The sequence below is a fragment of the Hyla sarda genome, chromosome 4, assembly GCF_029499605.1.
Source record: "Hyla sarda isolate aHylSar1 chromosome 4, aHylSar1.hap1, whole genome shotgun sequence".
Lineage (NCBI taxonomy): Eukaryota > Metazoa > Chordata > Amphibia > Anura > Hylidae > Hyla > Hyla sarda.
The window spans coordinates 66,012,263-66,029,922 of NC_079192.1; the positions used below are offsets into that span (position 1 = coordinate 66,012,263).

The 17,660-nt window shown below is 42.2% G+C and overlaps 1 protein-coding gene across 1 annotated transcript; it reads right to left on the bottom strand.

Annotated features, from left to right (window-relative positions):
• Positions 1-7,963: 7,963 nt before the first annotated feature.
• On the bottom strand, positions 7,964-11,976 carry LOC130366823 (interleukin-1 beta-like). Its single transcript, XM_056569203.1, has 7 exons — positions 11,908-11,976; positions 11,741-11,795; positions 11,204-11,252; positions 10,364-10,583; positions 9,389-9,568; positions 9,142-9,275; positions 7,964-8,393 (listed from the first exon to the last, which is right to left on the bottom strand). The coding sequence occupies exons 2-7, from the start codon at positions 11,788-11,790 to the stop codon at positions 8,181-8,183; spliced, it is 846 nt and encodes a 281-aa protein (XP_056425178.1). The 5' UTR covers positions 11,791-11,795; positions 11,908-11,976; the 3' UTR covers positions 7,964-8,180.
• Positions 11,977-17,660: the final 5,684 nt, after the last annotated feature.

Sequence of the window (17,660 nt, forward strand, 5' to 3'; positions counted from 1 at the left end):
GCCGAAAGTGAATTTCAAAATTAAATCGGGCAAAGAACAGAGACCACCTGGCCTGGCGAGGATTCAGCCGTTGGGCAGACTGGAGATAGGAGAGATTCTTGTGATCGGTGTAAATAATAACTGGAAATCTTGATCCCTCCAGCAGATGCCTCCATTCCTCAAGTGCTAATTTAATGGCTAGTAGCTCTCGATCCCCGATGGAGTAGTTCCTCTCCGCCGGAGAGAAGGTCCTAGAAAAAAAACCACAAGTAACAGCATGCCCGGAAGAATTTTTTTGTAGAAGGACCGCTCCCGCTCCTACTGAGGAGGCATCTACCTCCAATAGGAAGGGTTTAGATGGGTCAGGTCTGGAGAGCACGGGAGCAGAAGAAAAGGCAGACTTGAGCTGTTTAAAGGCGTCTTCCGCTTGAGGAGGCCATGACTTAGGATTGGCATTCTTTTTGGTTAAAGCCACGATAGGAGCCACAATGGTGGAAAAATGTGGAATAAATTGTCTGTAATAATTGGCGAACCCCAAAAAACGTTGGATAGCACGGAGTCCGGAGGGGCGTGGCCAATCTAAGACGGCGGAGAGTTTGTCTGGATCCATTTGTAGTCCCTGGCCAGAGACCAAGTATCCTAGGAAAGGAAGAGATTGACATTCAAACAGACATTTCTCCATCTTGGCATAAAGTTGATTGTCACGAAGTCTCTGAAGAACCATGCGGACATGCTGGCGGTGTTCTTCTAGGTTGGCAGAAAAAATCAGGATATCGTCCAGATAAACCACAACACAGGAGTATAAGAGATCACGAAAAATTTCATTAACAAAGTCTTGGAAGACGACAGGGGCGTTGCACAGGCCAAAGGGCATGACCAGATACTCAAAGTGTCCATCTCTAGTGTTAAATGCCGTTTTCCATTCATCCCCCTCTCTGATGCGGATGAGATTATAAGCACCTCTTAAGTCCAGTTTGGTAAAGATGTGGGCACCTTGGAGGCGATCAAAGAGTTCAGAGATAAGAGGTAGAGGGTAGCGGTTCTTTACCGTGATTTTATTAAGACCGCGGTAGTCAATGCAAGGACGTAGGGAGCCATCTTTTTTGGACACAAAGAAAAATCCGGCTCCGGCAGGAGAGGAGGATTTGCGGATAAAGCCCTTTTTTAAATTTTCCTGGATGTACTCAGACATAGCAAGAGTCTCTGGGGCGGAGAGAGGATAAATTCTGCCCCGGGGTGGAGTAGTGCCCGGGAGGAGGTCAATAGGACAGTCATAAGGCCTGTGAGGAGGTAGAGTCTCAGCTTGTTTTTTGCAAAATACATCCGCAAAGTCCATATAGGCCTTAGGGAGACCGGTTACAGGGGAAACCACAGGGTCACGGCAAGGAGTACTGGGAACCGGTTTAAGGCAGTCCTTGAAACAAGAGGTACCCCAACTCTTGATCTCCCCAGTGGACCAATCCAGGGTTGGGGAATGGTGTTGAAGCCAGGGTAGTCCAAGGAGAATTTCGGAAGTACAATTGGGGAGGACCAAAAACTCAATTTTTTCGTGATGAGGTCCGATGCACATTAGGAGGGGCTCCGTGCGGAAACGTATGGTACAGTCCAATCTTTCATTGTTAACACAATTGATGTAGAGGGGTCTGGCGAGACTGGTCACCGGGATGTTGAACCTGTTGATGAGAGAGGCCAAAATAAAATTTCCTGCAGATCCGGAATCCAAGAAGGCCATAGTAGAGAAGGAGAAGGTAGAGGCAGATATCCGCACAGGCACAGTAAGACGTGGAGAAGCAGAGTGTCTCACCTTTGTGCGGAGTCAGCGTACGTTTTTCCAGGCGGGGAGGACGGATAGGACAATCCTTCAGGAAGTGTTCGGTACCGGCACAGTACAGGCAGAGATTCTCCATGCGGCGTCGTGTCCTCTCTTGAGGTGTCAGGCGAGACCGGTCGACCTGCATAGCCTCCACGGCGGGAGGCACAGGAACGGATTGCAGGGGACCAGAGGAGAGAGGAGCCGGGGAGAAAAAACGCCTCGTGCGAACAAAGTCCATATCCTGGCGGAGCTCCTGACGCCTTTCGGAAAAACGCATGTCAATGCGAGTGGCTAGATAAATGAGTTCATGTAGGTTAGCAGGGATTTCTCGTGCGGCCAGAACATCTTTAATGTTGCTGGATAGGCCTTTTTTAAAGGTCGCGCAGAGGGCCTCATTATTCCAGGATAGTTCTGAAGCAAGAGTACGGAATTGTACGGCGTACTCGCCAACAGAAGAATTACCCTGGACCAGGTTCAACAGGGCAGTCTCAGCAGAAGAGGCTCGGGCAGGTTCCTCAAAGACACTTCGAATTTCCGAGAAGAAGGAGTGTACAGAGGCAGTGACGGGGTCATTGCGGTCCCAGAGCGGTGTGGCTCATGACAGAGCTTTTCCAGACAGAAGGCTGACTACGAAAGCCACCTTAGACCTTTCAGTAGGAAACTGGTCCGACATCATCTCCAAGTGCAGGGAACATTGAGAAAGAAAGCCACGGCAAAATTTAGAGTCCCCATCAAATTTATCCGGCAAGGATAGTCGTAGGCCTGAAGCGGCCACTCGCTGCGGAGGAGGTGCAGGAGCTGGCGGAGGAGATGATTGCTGAAGCTGTGGTAGTAGCTGCTGTAGCATCACGGTCAGTTGAGACAGCTGGTGGCCTTGTTGCGCTATCTGTTGTGACTGCTGGGCGACCACCGTGGTGAGGTCGGCGACAACTGGCAGAGGAACTTCAGCGGGATCCATGGCCGGATCTACTGTCACGATGCCGGCTGGCAGGAGGTGGATCCTCTGTGCCAGAGAGGGATTGGCGTGGACCGTGCTAGTGGACCGGTTCTAAGTCACTACTGGTGTTCACCAGAGCCCGCCGCAAAGCGGGATGGTCTTGCTGCGGCGGTAGTGACCAGGTCGTATCCACTAGCAACGGCTCAACCTCTCTGATTGCTGAAGATAGGCGCGGTACAAGGGAGTAGGCAGAAGCAAGGTCGGACATAGCAGAAGGTCGGGGCAGGCAGCAAGGATCGTAGTCAGGGGCAACGGCAGGAGGTCTGGAACACAGGCTAGGAACACACAAGGAAACGCTTTCACTGGCACAATGGCAACAAGATCCGGCGAGGGAGTGCAGGGGAAGTGAGGTATACATAGGGAGTGCACAGGTGAACACACTAATTAGAACCACTTGCGCCAATCAGCGGCGCAGTGGCCCTTTAAATCGCAGAGACCCGGCGCGCGCGCGCCCTAGGGAGCGGGGCCGCGCGCGCCGGGACAGGACCGACGGAGAGCGAGTCAGGTACGGGAGCCGGGGTGCGCATCACGAGCGGGCGCCACCCGCATCGCGAATCGCATCCCGGCTGGAGGCGGTATCGCAGCGCACCGGGTCAGTGGATCTGACCGGAGCGCTGCAGTAGCGAGAGTGTAGCGAGCGCTCCGGGGAGGAGCGGGGACCCGGAGCGCTCGGCGTAACAGTGGCAAAAATCCTTGCACCAGGCCTGCCTGTGACCCTGCAGCTTCCTGTGACCATACATTTTATGATGCCGTTTTAAGTGTTTAAAAACCCACCTAAAGAGCAAGAACTGATTTGCGCTGGATTTTTTCCGTGTGTCCTTACAAGTTGCTGTTGCTCAACAGCTGTCCGTGCACTACATTCTTGCAAAGGGGGAAGCTGAGCTGATTTGCACTAAATAAGGTAATGTTACGACTCCCAAATTACTGCAGTCACAAATTCATCCTGGGTGGAATTATTACGTATCTCATATTGTAGTCACAGCCATTTGTGGTTTGCAGCGCAATCTCATTTACTCACCTTAGTTGAGATGCAGTCCAATTTAGGGAGCGCAACATGGGGATCTTTGGTCATGCAATCTGCGAGCCCCATTTTTAACTTTTGCCCAGAGCCACACTTAGTCTAAAATTGCCCCTGACACTAAGACAACAGTATCTAAAGTTGTGCCACATTTATTAAACAGCATTAGCTGCTGTGATAAATTTGGTGCGTTTTTAGGATCCCCATACCGCTTAGACTAAAGCTGAACCCACCAACTTGGTTAAACTCAGCCAACTATCTTTAACAGTGTTCTCAAACTGTGGCCCTCCAGATGTTACAAAACTTCAACTCCCAGCATGCCCGGACAGCCAACGGCTGTCCGGGCATGCTGGGAGTTGAAGTTTTGCAAAATCTGGAGGGCCACGGTTTGAGACCAATGGTCTGTAATGTAGGGTGGCCGTCCGACTCTTCACACAGCTTCAACTAAAGTTGGTCAAACCCGCCAACTTCATTAGGTTCAGCCAACTGTTGGTTGGTGGTCTAGCCAGACACTCATCACTATAAGGACCCAGCAGTGGCGGTAAAAAAAAAAAAAAAAAAGAAAAACATATCAACTAATGTAGCAAAGTGCCCAAAGTCCCATGATGATATTACTGCTGGTCCGAAGCATGCATCTAAGCTTATAAGACCGATAAAGAAATCTTTGTGTATGTCTAATACAATAGATTAATAACTAAATAACTGGATATCCTTTAAATTGTATGTCCTTTAGTACTGCTGCATTCTTTAATTTTCTTAAGTAGAATCCTTCATTAGAATGTCCACTTTCTTTTTCTTCGACGCCTGCTTCATGATGTTCATTGCCATTCCAAAACTTTCAAATGTAGATTTCCCCCTGGGTTATGTTTACCTAAAATAATGCATTCTTTCCGGTCATTATTGTGCTACAGATGACAAGGAACCTTGATAATGGGGTGGCGGGGTATGTGGTGTAGGGCAGATGTTGTTACTTTAGGGACAGATGGCATTAACCCCTTGTATTCGTGATGCCAGGAGGTGGTTTAACCTATAACCACTGAAGGTATATCGCTGGATCCTGGGCTAGGCATGGGGGCAATAAAGACTCCAATGCCAAGTTATGGACAACGGTATCTTTACTGAGGGTAGACAGTTGGTAAAGTCTATACAGTTCAGCCAGGGCCCAAGGAGGTGACCAGTGATGCAGAGACATTAAGGGCTTGTTGGGACTTGTAGTAGGACTGGACAATTGAATGCAGACCACGCTGACTTGACAGATGACAGGGACTGACTTGACTTGACTCAGAAAGCTGTGAGTTCAACTTACTTGCATTTGCTCGTGGCTGCAGGACTTGACTTTGAGGTCTCCAATGCTCTGAACGCACACACTAGGCGACTGCACTGGACCTCAGCAGGAAGCAAGAGCTAAGAGAGAAGAGCAAGCTAGGGCCACCCAGGGCTTATATGGGGGAGAGTAGCAGGGAGCCCATAGGTCACTCTTGGGATCACCTGGTCACTGATACCTCCTGGGTAACAATCACATGACATAACTCTTAAAGCAACATTAGATTTTATAACACCCTACATGGTAAAACATTACAATGGGGAAACAAGTGCAGGGGCCTTGGGGACACAGGAGGCTGCCTGACAGGACAGCAGGTGAACGGGGTAACACCTCCCATACTGTGACAAAACAATAAATCTTTAATTATGTAAATATTTTTACAAGACCTGTTGCACAATGAGCAGCATTAGCACTTTCGGAAATGGAAATCTACAATTATCTTGTCATCTTAATGAGTAATGTTTATCACCATTTTCTGATCTTTCACCCCTAAGCCTTTCCTTTTCTGAATACAGCCATTTATTTTCAGTGTTTAGTTCAAGCCAGTTGACTTGTAGAGCAGGTACATTGTCATCTAATGTCGGGTTGTAGACTTGGCACTTATATCAGTGTATTTGTGAGCTCCTATCAGTGAAACTCGTCCAATTGTTCTCCAATGACTTTCAATGAGGAAAGTGACAGCTACTAACCCCTCATTCCTGATGAAATAAATACCTGAGTTTCTGGTTAGTCAAATACTTAGTAACATAGTTCATAGAGTCCATCAAGTTCAACCTATATCCCTATTGAGTCCCTGCTGAGTTGATCCAGAGGAAGGCAAAAAACCCTCATACTAGAGGTAAAAATTCCTTCCCGACTCCAAATATGGCATCAGAATAAATACCTGGATCAACCTTCTGTCCCTATAAATCTATTATCCATAATAGATTAATGTAATTTTATTACTCTCCAAAAATGCATCCAGGCCCCTTTTGAACTCTTTTACCGAGTTAATCATGACCACCTCCTCCGGGAGAGAGTTCCATACTCTCACTGCTCTTACAGTAAAGAACCCCCGTCTGTGCTGGTGTAGAAACCTTCTTTCCTCTAAATGTAAAGGATGCCCCCTTGTTATAGATACAGTTCTGGGTATAAATAGGTCGTGGGAGAGATCTCTATACTGCCCCCTGATATAGTTAAACATAGTTATTAGGTCTCCCCTAAGCCTTCTTTTTCTAAACTAAATAACCCTAATTCTGATAATTCTCATACATGTATAACTGATTCCATGTTCCTTAATTTTCAGGAGTGCATTAATATTCCACCATAGTTATGGTGAATTGGGTGTAGCAGAACTTCTGTCAATGTGAACAAGAGCACTCTTTTTATCTAGACCTATAGTCAATTACATTTTTACCTCTTCGGGAAGGTACGAGGCACATTTCTGTAAAAGGGGTAATCTGGGCTTTTGAAATAGATGGCTTGACTTTGTGATTTTCCATTAATATCAGATAGGAGGGAGACCGACACTTGGCACCTTGGTATGGCCGACGTCTGCTCTTCTCCCAGGCAGCCACTGCGGTACTCTTAAAGGGCTGCAGTGGCTGCCTGGAGGAATGACTTACAGAGGACCCTGCAAAAAAAAAAAAAAAAAAAAAGCAATTAACGCCACAGGAGGGCCAGGCTCCCTAACCTTAGTTTTTAACCAGGACCCTCATGGCAAGCCACCAGTCCTGTTCTGATGGTGGCCCTGGGGTTTGGCTGCTGTGACTCCCACAATTGTTAGAGCAAAGAGGCAGAAGTTTTCGACTGAGCAATGTGCCTCTTCCTCTCACACAGGGAAAGTCTATAGCACTGATAGCGACATTGAAATCTAATATGTTGATCCTTCTTTCCCCCAACATCTGTATCTAGTGTAGGGCCAGCTTTAGATCCAATGTCCAATAATAGGAATTTTTTTTTTTTATTAATTTCATTTTTTTATCATGGACCATGAATAACATAAAATTATTGTCCATCCCCATCATAAACCTTTGATCCCAGTTGTCCAAATTCCCAGTTTGAATAAAGTGGTATGGTCAAGCATGTGTGCAGCTTTTCCATTCAGTCTATGAAACTACCAAAGATTAGCCAAGTTTAGCATTCCACTATCTCTGTGACTCCCGTAGAGTAAAATGGTGTGCTTATGCTTGACCACTGTTTCATTCCAATTTTAACTTTGACCCCCATTCTCATGATTGATGGGGATCCAAGTAGCTGGACACCCATCCTTCATATGTGTAACCCCTATCCCATGCATAGGTAATAAATGTTGTTCATGGTTCAACCTCTTAAGCCACCACTGGGGACATAAGCTCACCCTTGGGAGGTTTGGGGAGGTGGAATTCGATGGAAATCCAGAAGCTTAACTGTCTTGATTACATAAATATACATGTATATTCAGTATTAGTTCTATGTATTCACAATTCCTTGGGGTATCCTGGGATATGTAAATTGTCACCTTTTATCTCACTTATCGCTTTTACACCTTGAGAATTTTTCTATGGACTTATTGTATTATTTGTTTTTTTATTGCTTTATTAAACCGATACCTTCCAAAAGTATTAACTGTCATTAAAAAACAAACACTAACTTGGTGTTCATTGTTCTATTAAAAAGTGTTTAATATAACATTTATTTTAAATTATTTAAATAAATTATATTATTAAAATGTTTACATTTCAGTTCATGTCATTTCTTTCATGCATTTGTATAAAACAGTTTTTTTTATTAAAAAAAAAGCACAAAAAGCACAATTTACAAAGCAGTAAAAAAGATAAGATATTACATAATATAAACAATCATTTTATAAATATAAAAACAATAATATCATAAATATATAACTATAAAAACATGTAAACTCTTCAGTGAGTTACTTATTTTTTTTCTCTGACTGAGAACTTTATAAAAGTGCTTAATGCAGAATTTGACTTAAAATAAGCATTACTTTCACAACTCTCCTTAGGTAACAGATTAGATGAACCAGACCTCTCTGTACACGGTACATACATAGAAATGGTTGACCTGTAAACTAAAAATTTGGATTTATCAAGAACTCGTGCAGGAAGATTTGATCGTCTTGCGGCTTTATTTGCACTTTCTGGCTCACTTCCTGGGACGTGCTTATATAATAGCCTGGGAAGGCCGCCGATTCAAATGAGTTGTACTTATTGTTCCCCCGTTGTTTGTAGAAGATGTAGGGCAACAAGTCATCATTCTTTTTTTCTTTAATATCAGCTACTTCCTAAAGGATAGACACAAAAGAGAAATTTAGTTTAAGATTCAAGAGTAAACATTCAACAAATATCTAAAAATGTTTATTCAAGATGTCTATAAATGGAAGGAGCCTTCTCGCCATTACATATTTAGTGGTGCAAGTTACCTTATGAACTATGTAACTGTGTAATAGGAGCCCATTTTTTATCTCAATAATATGTGTTACATATTAATATTAAAGGGGTCCTTCACTGGAAAACATTCTGTTTTATCAACTGGTGCCAGAAAGTTAAACAGATTTGTAAATTACTTATCCTTCTAGTACTTCTAGTACTAATCCTTCTAGTACTTATAAGCTGCTGTATGCTCCAGAGGAAGTTCTTTTCTTTTTGAATTTCTTTCCAGTCTGACCAGAGTGCTCTCTGCTGACATCTCTGTCCATGTCAGGAACTGTCCAGAGCAGGAGAGGTTTGCTATGGGGATTTGCTCCTACTCTGGACAGTTCCTAAAATGTACAGAGATGTCAGCAGAGAGCACTGTGGTCAGACAGAAAGGAAATTTAAAAAGAAAACTTCATCTGTAGCATACAGCAGCTGATAAGTACTGGAAGGATTAAGATTTTTTAAATAGAAGTAATTTACAAATCTGTTAATTAAAATTTTTTTTTTTCCAACGTAGTACCCCTTTAATAATTATTTAGATACAAATGTATGGTGGTATTTATGTTGGTAAGCCAGTTGGTTTTGTATGTTGAGGTCACAATAACAATTACTCACCCTCAAGTGCAGAACAGGCTCCCCTTCTTCAATAGTGCAAGATAAGTAGAGTTGGCGGCCTGCAATTCCCAATGTGACTGGACGTTTGTTTATATCGGGCTTTGCTGTAATGTAGGTGTCCACGCATATTTTTGCTGCAAGAAAACACATAGGTGTTAATGCATTATCTCGATCTTATAGTAGCAAATGTGTTGTGAAAAAAACAAATTCTGGAACATGGAATTAGCAGCTGCATGTAAAGGCTTACCTTCCTGCTCAATGTTCGTCCCTTGCAAGTACAAGGCCACAAGATGAGCTTTGCCTTGAACTTCTTGCAATGCTAAGCACTTCTGTTTGTAGTCCCGAATAACATGCACTGTTGTTTTATTGTATAGAAATTGAGATTTAGAGGCCTGTTGAGTTTCAATTTCGTTGTAGGTAATGTCCTCTGTTAAAACAAAATAAAAATAAAATAAGATCGTTTCATTGAATTGTGCTAAACACATGACACATCTTAGTTAAGAAAGTATAGGAACCTATAGTTTATATTTTAATAGGAATATGGTTACGAAACAAATATATAGTTTATAGGAAAAATTCTGTTTATTTAGTTTTTTTTTTTTTTGAAACAGTACCATACCTGTCCATGGGTTTTGTCTGGTATTGCAGCTCAGTTCCACTGAAATGAATAGGACTGAACTGCAGTACTGTATACCAGTAGTGTCACTAAGGCTGGTGTAACCTGCTGCGGTGGAAAATGGTGTCACTGTAACCCTGCAAGTCAATTTTATTTCCACTGTCCCACTGCAGGGCATTGACTGCGTAGTACACTATGCTACTCATGTTGCATAGTACACTACGCAACATGCATAAGTATTTGAACATTGTGCATTTAAACACCACCGCCGTGGCTTTCTCAGAGGTCTCTACTTCCCTGCTGGTAATGACACAATCTTCCTACACATTCTGTTTCTCACTCTCCGCCCACCGTTTTTCTCTTCTGGCCGGTAAGCATGACATCAGATAGAGTGACACTATAGCGGGATGATTACTTCCTGGTTGGTAATGTCATCCCACTTGGGGGTGTTACCAGGTGTGGTCCGCACCCCCCCCCCCCCTTGCAATGCCATTGCCATGTATGACCCTTGGACAGGTGTGGCCCTACTTCTCAATGTTTTTCTAATCCTGAAAACCTCATTTGATAAGACTCTTTTGTATAGTAAATCATTATCAATGATCTTACCCTCTACAAGGATGTGATTCAGCAGGTCATCGTCATCAAAAAAGAACTGATTCTCAAATCTTTTTTTCCCCTTCAGCTTTTCTATAATTACGACAAGCATTATGGCTTTCCTAAAGGAGCTCATCTGTTTTCTTGGCTTCCTTATTTCAGGCTTTATTTCAGAAAGGTAAGTAGACCAGTGCTCCTCATGGTGATTCCATTGTACGCACTTTGTGTTGCACTGCAGAACAAAAAATAAAATCTTTGTTATGTTTCTGGCTTGTTACTGTTCTTCATCATCTGCTGTCTTATTAATGCACTATAAAGTGTACAAGCACTTTAGTGAAGAAGTTCAAGCATGCATGAGATGAATACTTAAGGCTATCCTTTATATAAGATAGGACCAGGGACTATTCGTAGTATTCAGGATATTGGGAAGACTAGATGAGCTGTATGGTTCTTATCTGCCGACACATTCTATGTTTTGGCTCTTGTTGACTGTGGGCATCGGCAAACTGGAAGATTTATGCTACTATGAAGATAACACGGATACAGTCTATCGAAGACAGTACAGATGTGCTCGAGACAGGTAATAAGAGATAAGTCTCAACTTGCATTCAAATGTATGGAATGTGCTTCTAGAGATCAACATATATGTTCTACTATATCACATTTTAATAAAACGCTCCCAACATGCGATGAGTTTTGAACCTTAAGATTAAAGGAGCTTTGGTGATTAAAAATTCACCTTAATAATAAATTCTTTCATTCTCAAATCTTTTTTTTAATTAGTAAAAAATGTAAAAAATGTTTTCTTTTATTTTAAAATGTAAAATAACTTAAAATAAAAAATCAATTTACCTTTGTTTGGATAGACAAGTCTTCAGAGTAAAATTCTTCAACATGCTCACTACAATGAAAGCAAAAAGATATTTAAAACACGAGGAAATAAACAGCTATTGTGTAACCCCTATTGGAATTATTCTATTGCCTTAGGCGTCTATAAAATCCAAAATCTTATATTGTATATTAAGGATCTATGTTAAATATACCATACTTTAAAATACATTTTTACACTTGTATTGCATTTTCCTGTTACATTATGGTTTTAAGATGATTTTTTTAAGACAAATTTTTAAATGTTTATTATTCTCTTTTATACTTGTAAGGAATATTGCGGCATGTTCTATCAGATGCCGTATCATGGTGATATTCTCCACTATAATTATTACTTCTTATATGTTTTTAATATAGTTCAGTACATATGGCAGCACATAGTATGGAAGCATAGAGACTGGTTATACTGTGGTACAAAACCGGAGCATACAGTAACATATAATAGTATAAGAACCCCCTAAATGAGGCTTTAACCTTAGATAGATGAATGTAAATTATTACCTGTATTCCATTGAAATGTCATTTATTTCGGGAACTGCTGCCACTGCCATTATGTCTGTAGAAATAAAACATAACATAAGAATGCAGGCAATGCAACGTATCAATAACCTATGGAAATATGAAACAAATACATATATTATGCTGGTTACTAGAAAGTCATAAAATACCTTCTGTCTTAAATAAAAGCTGTAAACTGTAGAGCGAGTCTTATCCTTAATGTTATCTGTGTGTGCCCCTATGTGCTTGTAGCCGTCTGCAGCCTGTCAGCTGCTTTTATAGACAAGTGAGAGCTCCGGATCTTATGCAATACAGGGTTTTTTCTTTGCTTCCTCTTTTCAGACAGTGTACTATTTCATTTTTTTCCATCCCTGTATAAAAGTGGGGTGTCAGGATTATTTTAAAAATTGCAAAATATTTTAATACTCCAGTGGGGTTTCCGCAGTTTGAGGGTTATAACCTTTAATATAAAGCATGCATAGGTAGACTAAAAGTAAACGTTGTCTACAATATCATTTATTGATAATACAGAGTATCCTGCCGGAGGGACAGGTTTCGGAGTAAGTTTTTCCCACTAGAAGTTAAATTGGAACACTTGCAGGTCCCCATAATGGTCCCCATAATGTCTCACCACATTCCAAGACTTTTTTTTTACTTTCTTCTTGATGGACCTGTGTTTTTTGTTTTTTGTTTTCTTTGGGTTTTTGGTTGCAGAAAAGCTTTCAGTTTTTACTGGTATAATTTCCATGGAGATACAACTTTTTGATCGGTATTTTTTTTTGGGAAGCAGATTAAGAAAGTAGTGCCGTTTTTGAAATTCTTTTAAAATTTGTTTCATAGCGTTCACTGTGCAGGAAAAATAATGATATATTTTTCTTAGTTCTAGGTTTTTACGGACGCAGTGATACCAAATATGTATAGGTTTAGTTTTTTTCATTATTTTATGTTTTATACTAAAATGTTTTTTACATAGGAAATGTGTTCAGACATGATTCTGATGTCGTTTAGGCCTGCAATATGGTGAGGTATACTGTATGCACACTTTTCTTTTTCAGTCTCAACGAAATGGATAAAGGTATGATGCTAAGGCTTCTTTCACACTGCCGTTAGGACACAGCAGTGTGACAGCCGTCGGGGGAGCAGGGGAGAATAGCTGGAGAAAAAATACTGCCTGCGCCGTCTTTTTATCTCGCTATTCCCACTACAAAATAACGGTGCCTGACAGATCCCATTATAGTATTTGGGATCCATCAGGACCCGTTATTGCCCTTTGTGCCCCGTCCCGATAATGGCCATTAAATAAAAAAAATAAATGAAGAGACATAATGGACGGGGCACAACGGCAGTGTGAAAGTAGTCAAAGTCTTCATGACTTTTTGTTAAAGGGGTATTCCAGAGGGGAAAAAAAAAGTTTTTAAATCAACTGGTGCCAGAAAGTTATACAGATTTTTAAATGACTTCTAATAAAAAATCTTAACCAGCTGTATGCACCAGAGGAAGTTGTGTAGTCCTTTCCAGTTTGTACCACAGTGCTCTCTGCTGCCACCTCTATCCGTGTTAGGAATTGTCCAGAACAGAGGAGGTTTGCTATGGAGATTTGCTTATGTTTTTGACAGTTCCTGACACGGACAGAGGTGTCAGCAGAGAGCACTGTGGTAAAACTGGAAAGGACTACACAACTTCCCGTGGAGCATACAGCAGCTGATAAGTACTAGAAGGATCAAGATATTTAAATAGAAGTAATTTACAAATCTGTATAACTTTCTGTCACCAACTGATTAGATTTTTCCTCCAGAGTATCTCTTTGTGTGATGTAGCACTCCAAAATTTCAGAGGGTTCAGAATAGCTTTGTGCCTATATGGAGTATACGTATTTCCCACGGTGTCTCAGTAACCTCTGCCCCTGCCTAGAGACTTTTACTGGGACTTTCCATAGACTTTACTGCACTGTATGAAATAACCTCTTTACGTTGTTTGCTTCATCAGGTCTAAGAAGTAAAGGGAAGAGAAGTAAATAAGTTCACAAGAAGAGCTGTATTTTGCCTTGGAGAGGGCTGGTGCCTAGGGCAGCACACAGACGAGGGGCACAACTTTATATAGGGCACTACACGTACTTTACAGTACTATTTAAGGCCCAATTTGATATGTGGCACTTAGGGCCTCTAGGTATATAGTTTATATTGGGCTGCATTATCTGTATAATTATACTATTTATACAAGAGTGATGATCAGCTCACGGACTGGAACGGACCTGATTCCATGCAGGATCCAACACACAAAATGGATGTCCAGTGCTCTCTTGGATGACGCGTTTTGGTCGTGATCTGCAGCCTTAATAACATTTAAAGACAAGTGAATCTCTTATATAGAGGGAAAGGAGAAGGTGGAGCTGATCAGAATCAGCAGCCACACCTGTAATACCGGTCGGTTCCCCCCTCTCCCAACCTCCATACTAATGCATGATGCCAAGTGTAAAACATTACAATCAAATAAATGAAATAAAATCATGCAATAAAATAATTTGGCGTTGCATATGTCAATCATGTTACTATGTATACTAAAATATATGAAATACAGATTATAGAAATAATATATAAAGAATGTGAAAAACCAGATTATAGAGATATTCCTAGTTAGACATATGCAACATACATGGCTTAAATCATACATAGTATATACGAGACTTTTATACTCTGCTGTATTACCTCTAGGTATCATGTAGAATATTAAAAGACTTTTTAGTATTTTATAAGAACAAAACGCATATGTTGTTGTGCATAGTGTGAGCTGGGCTATAGATTAATCCTTACTAGATTCTTACTTATACCAATATAAAAGATCAACCAAGTTCTGTGAACAGAAAGATATGTAGGTGCATTTAGTGATGCAAGATCGCAGATTTTATTATCCAAAAAACTTCCCTATCTAGTAACTTCTGCTTGGAGTTTTGGCCTCTGATAGGGGGGAAAACCCTCTGAATGCCCTGCAACCTAAGAGCCGAAAAATCACCACCATGTACCTCCACACAATGTCGCGTCACCAAGGATAAGTGGCGAGAGTAAAAGTGTGGTATATCAGATAAGGTTTTTCTGACTTTTACCTTGAGGGGGTTGGTCGTACAGCCAACATATTGTAACTGGCATAGGGTGCACGTAAACAAATATACAACATTTGCAGCATTGTTATTAAATTTGGTTTAACCGCAAAAGATTGTTGTGTGACGGAGGACAAAAAGTTAGGTATATTCTGCATAATTTTGCAGCTAACAATGCGTGTGGCCACATTTAGAACTGCCCGTGACATTTAACCAGATGAGCTTCTTTCATTCGGTGTCACAAAACAAAATGAGAATAGAGAATAATTACTATATGGGTTTTGTGCACACAGATGTGTAGTACTTGGATACCACTGAGGAAATATACCTTATACCCCATATTTCTGAGACAATTTTTTTGTCATATGTGATGTAGCATCCCAAAATCTTAGAGGGTTCAGAATTGCTGTGTATCTATATGGAGTATACGTATTTCCCACGGTGTCTCAGTAACCTCTGCCCCTGTCTAGAGACTTTTACTGGGACTTCCCAGAGACTTTCCTGCACTGTATGCAATAACCTCTTTTGTTGTTTGCTTTATCGTGTCTAAAAAAAAGAAGTAAGTTCACAAGAAGAGCTGTATTTTGCCTTAGACAGGGCTGGTGCCTAGGGCAGCACACAGACGGGGGGTACAATTTTACATGGGGAAATACATATGCTACACTATTTATGGCACAACATTATATGTAGAACTTAGGGCTTCTGGGTATATAGTACCATTTTATAATGGGACCCATTAATTGTATTTTGATACTATTTAGTATGGCACTATTTTTGGTGGGCCATTACCAGAATATAGCTGTTCATGGTGGGACATAATGTGTATGCTGCTATTGATCATATGGGAACTATTGCTATGGTCATATTTACAGTGGGGGCTACAAAATCATGGATTTGTGTAAAGCAGTGTTTCCCAATCAGGGTGCCTCCAGCTGTTGCAAAACTACAACTCCCTGCATGCCCAGACAGCCTTCTGCTGTCTGGGCATGCTTGAAGTTGTAGTTTTGCAACAGCTGGAGGCACCCTGCTTGGGAAATGCTGGTGTAAAGCATGAGGATGCTCTGAGAGAGCATGGAGCTAGAGACATCTGTGTATCAGACTCTGCAGGGGCAAGCTGAAAGAAGTCTTCATGGAGATCCGGGCATTAAGTACAATGAGAAAGCGAACAAGAAAGACGTCACTTGTGCCTCCTTGTATTTAATTCCTTATTTTGACTGAGTAGGATCAGTATTTTATAACCTGAAAACCTATTTTTTCTTTTTTTTTTTTTTTTTCTTTTTTTTTGGCGGGACAAGTTGTAATTTTTAATGTTACTATTTCATGGTTTATATGCGCTATTGGTTAATTTTTATTAACTCATTTTTGTGGGGGGAATTGAAAAAATGAACATTTTACATTATAGCTTTATTCTTATCTTAATTACAGCTTCGGGTTTCTCCACTCCCGATAGTTACAGCGGGATCCTGGCTGTTATGCTGATACCTGAGCTCCTGCTATTTCAGCATGGGAGACCCGTGCCACCTTATTCTAGCTCCACTAGATGGCTATGTGGTGGCGTGTATGATTTATTGATGTTACGTTATGCGCTCCGGCCGCACATGCTGGCCGTGAGCGCATGGTCCCCATACCTGCTGTAGCCCCAGTCCGTCACTCTCCGGTGTTTCTCCTGCCTCCGCCTCTGCTTCTCTGCTCCGGGACGCGTGTCCCCGTCCCCTAGGGTGCGTGCGTGCCGGAGCTTTAAGATTTAAAGGGCCAGTACGCTCATTAGTGTTATCCACCCGTGGCTCATTTATAAATTCCTCCACCCTCCTCAGTTTCCTGCCGGATCTTTGTTGCCTTGAGCCTGAGAGAAAGCATTTCTGTTATTGCCTTGCCGTGTATCAGACCTCTTGCTTTGTGACTCGACATTGTTCCTCTGCCGCCTGCCTACTGACCTCCTGCTATGTCTAGACTACGCTACTGTGCCGCCTGCCCTGACCTTCTGCTATCCAGACTACAAGCTGCCTTATCCCTCCTGTGCCTCGCATCTCCTCAGCCACCTGTGTGGCCGAGCCGTGCCAGGGGTAGCGACCTGGGTGCTGCCTGCAGCAGCAAGTCCATTCCGCTTTGCGGTGGGCTCTGGTGAAAACCATCGGCACCTTAGACTCCGCTCCATGGTGCGGTCCAAGTCATCTACCACACAGGTCCAGCGGATCCACATCCACCGGGGTTCCTGTCTTCAGAAACGTGAGTGTTAAAATTGACAGGGACTAAAAAAGTGTTTGTAACTAAAATAGAGTTTGTGACACCAGGGTAGTGTTAACCTCCAAGGATAAGCAGATCCCTGGACCAAGCGCTTGGGCAATAATGACCACAGATGCAATGTTATGGAAATTATTTTTACTCAAAAGGTCTTGCAGGCAGATGTTACAGTCCATGCAGTATAAAAGCAAAATTTTGTAGTGCAATAATTGGGGTAAAGTTGCAGAAATAGTCACTTTAGATCCCTGGGCACTCTGGAACTTGTTATTATGGTGCAGCTGTGACAACTCAACTTGGCTTAGCTGGACTTTAGACTTGGGGTACCTCACGTTACATCGATGAAATTGCTTACAGGCAGGGGTGAACTTTGACTTTTGGACCAGAGCTGCCGTAGGCTTTCACTCCTGTTATCCTTGACTTGCATTATGGGGTCCTTTCAGCTCTCAGACACATCTCCCCACAACTTGGACTTTGACTAACTTGACCTGGATAGCGAGGGATGCTAGCGGTTTAGTGTAGTTGCACAGCACTTGACTTCTTCTCAGACTCTCCTCTCCTCCTTGCCCAGGACCTGACTTCCTCTCCTCT

Bases quoted from the DNA above. Each gene is read 5' to 3' on its own strand.
- LOC130366823 (XM_056569203.1), bottom strand. From the start codon at position 11,790: ATGGCAGTGGCAGCAGTTCCCGAAATAAATGACATTTCAATGGAATAC. The intron at 11,253-11,740 runs GTAATAATTTAC...CTTTCATTGTAG, and splicing joins GACATTTCAATGGAATACAG to TGAGCATGTTGAAGAATTTT. The intron at 9,276-9,388 runs GTAAGCCTTTAC...GTTTTCTTGCAG, and splicing joins GACGAACATTGAGCAGGAAG to CAAAAATATGCGTGGACACC.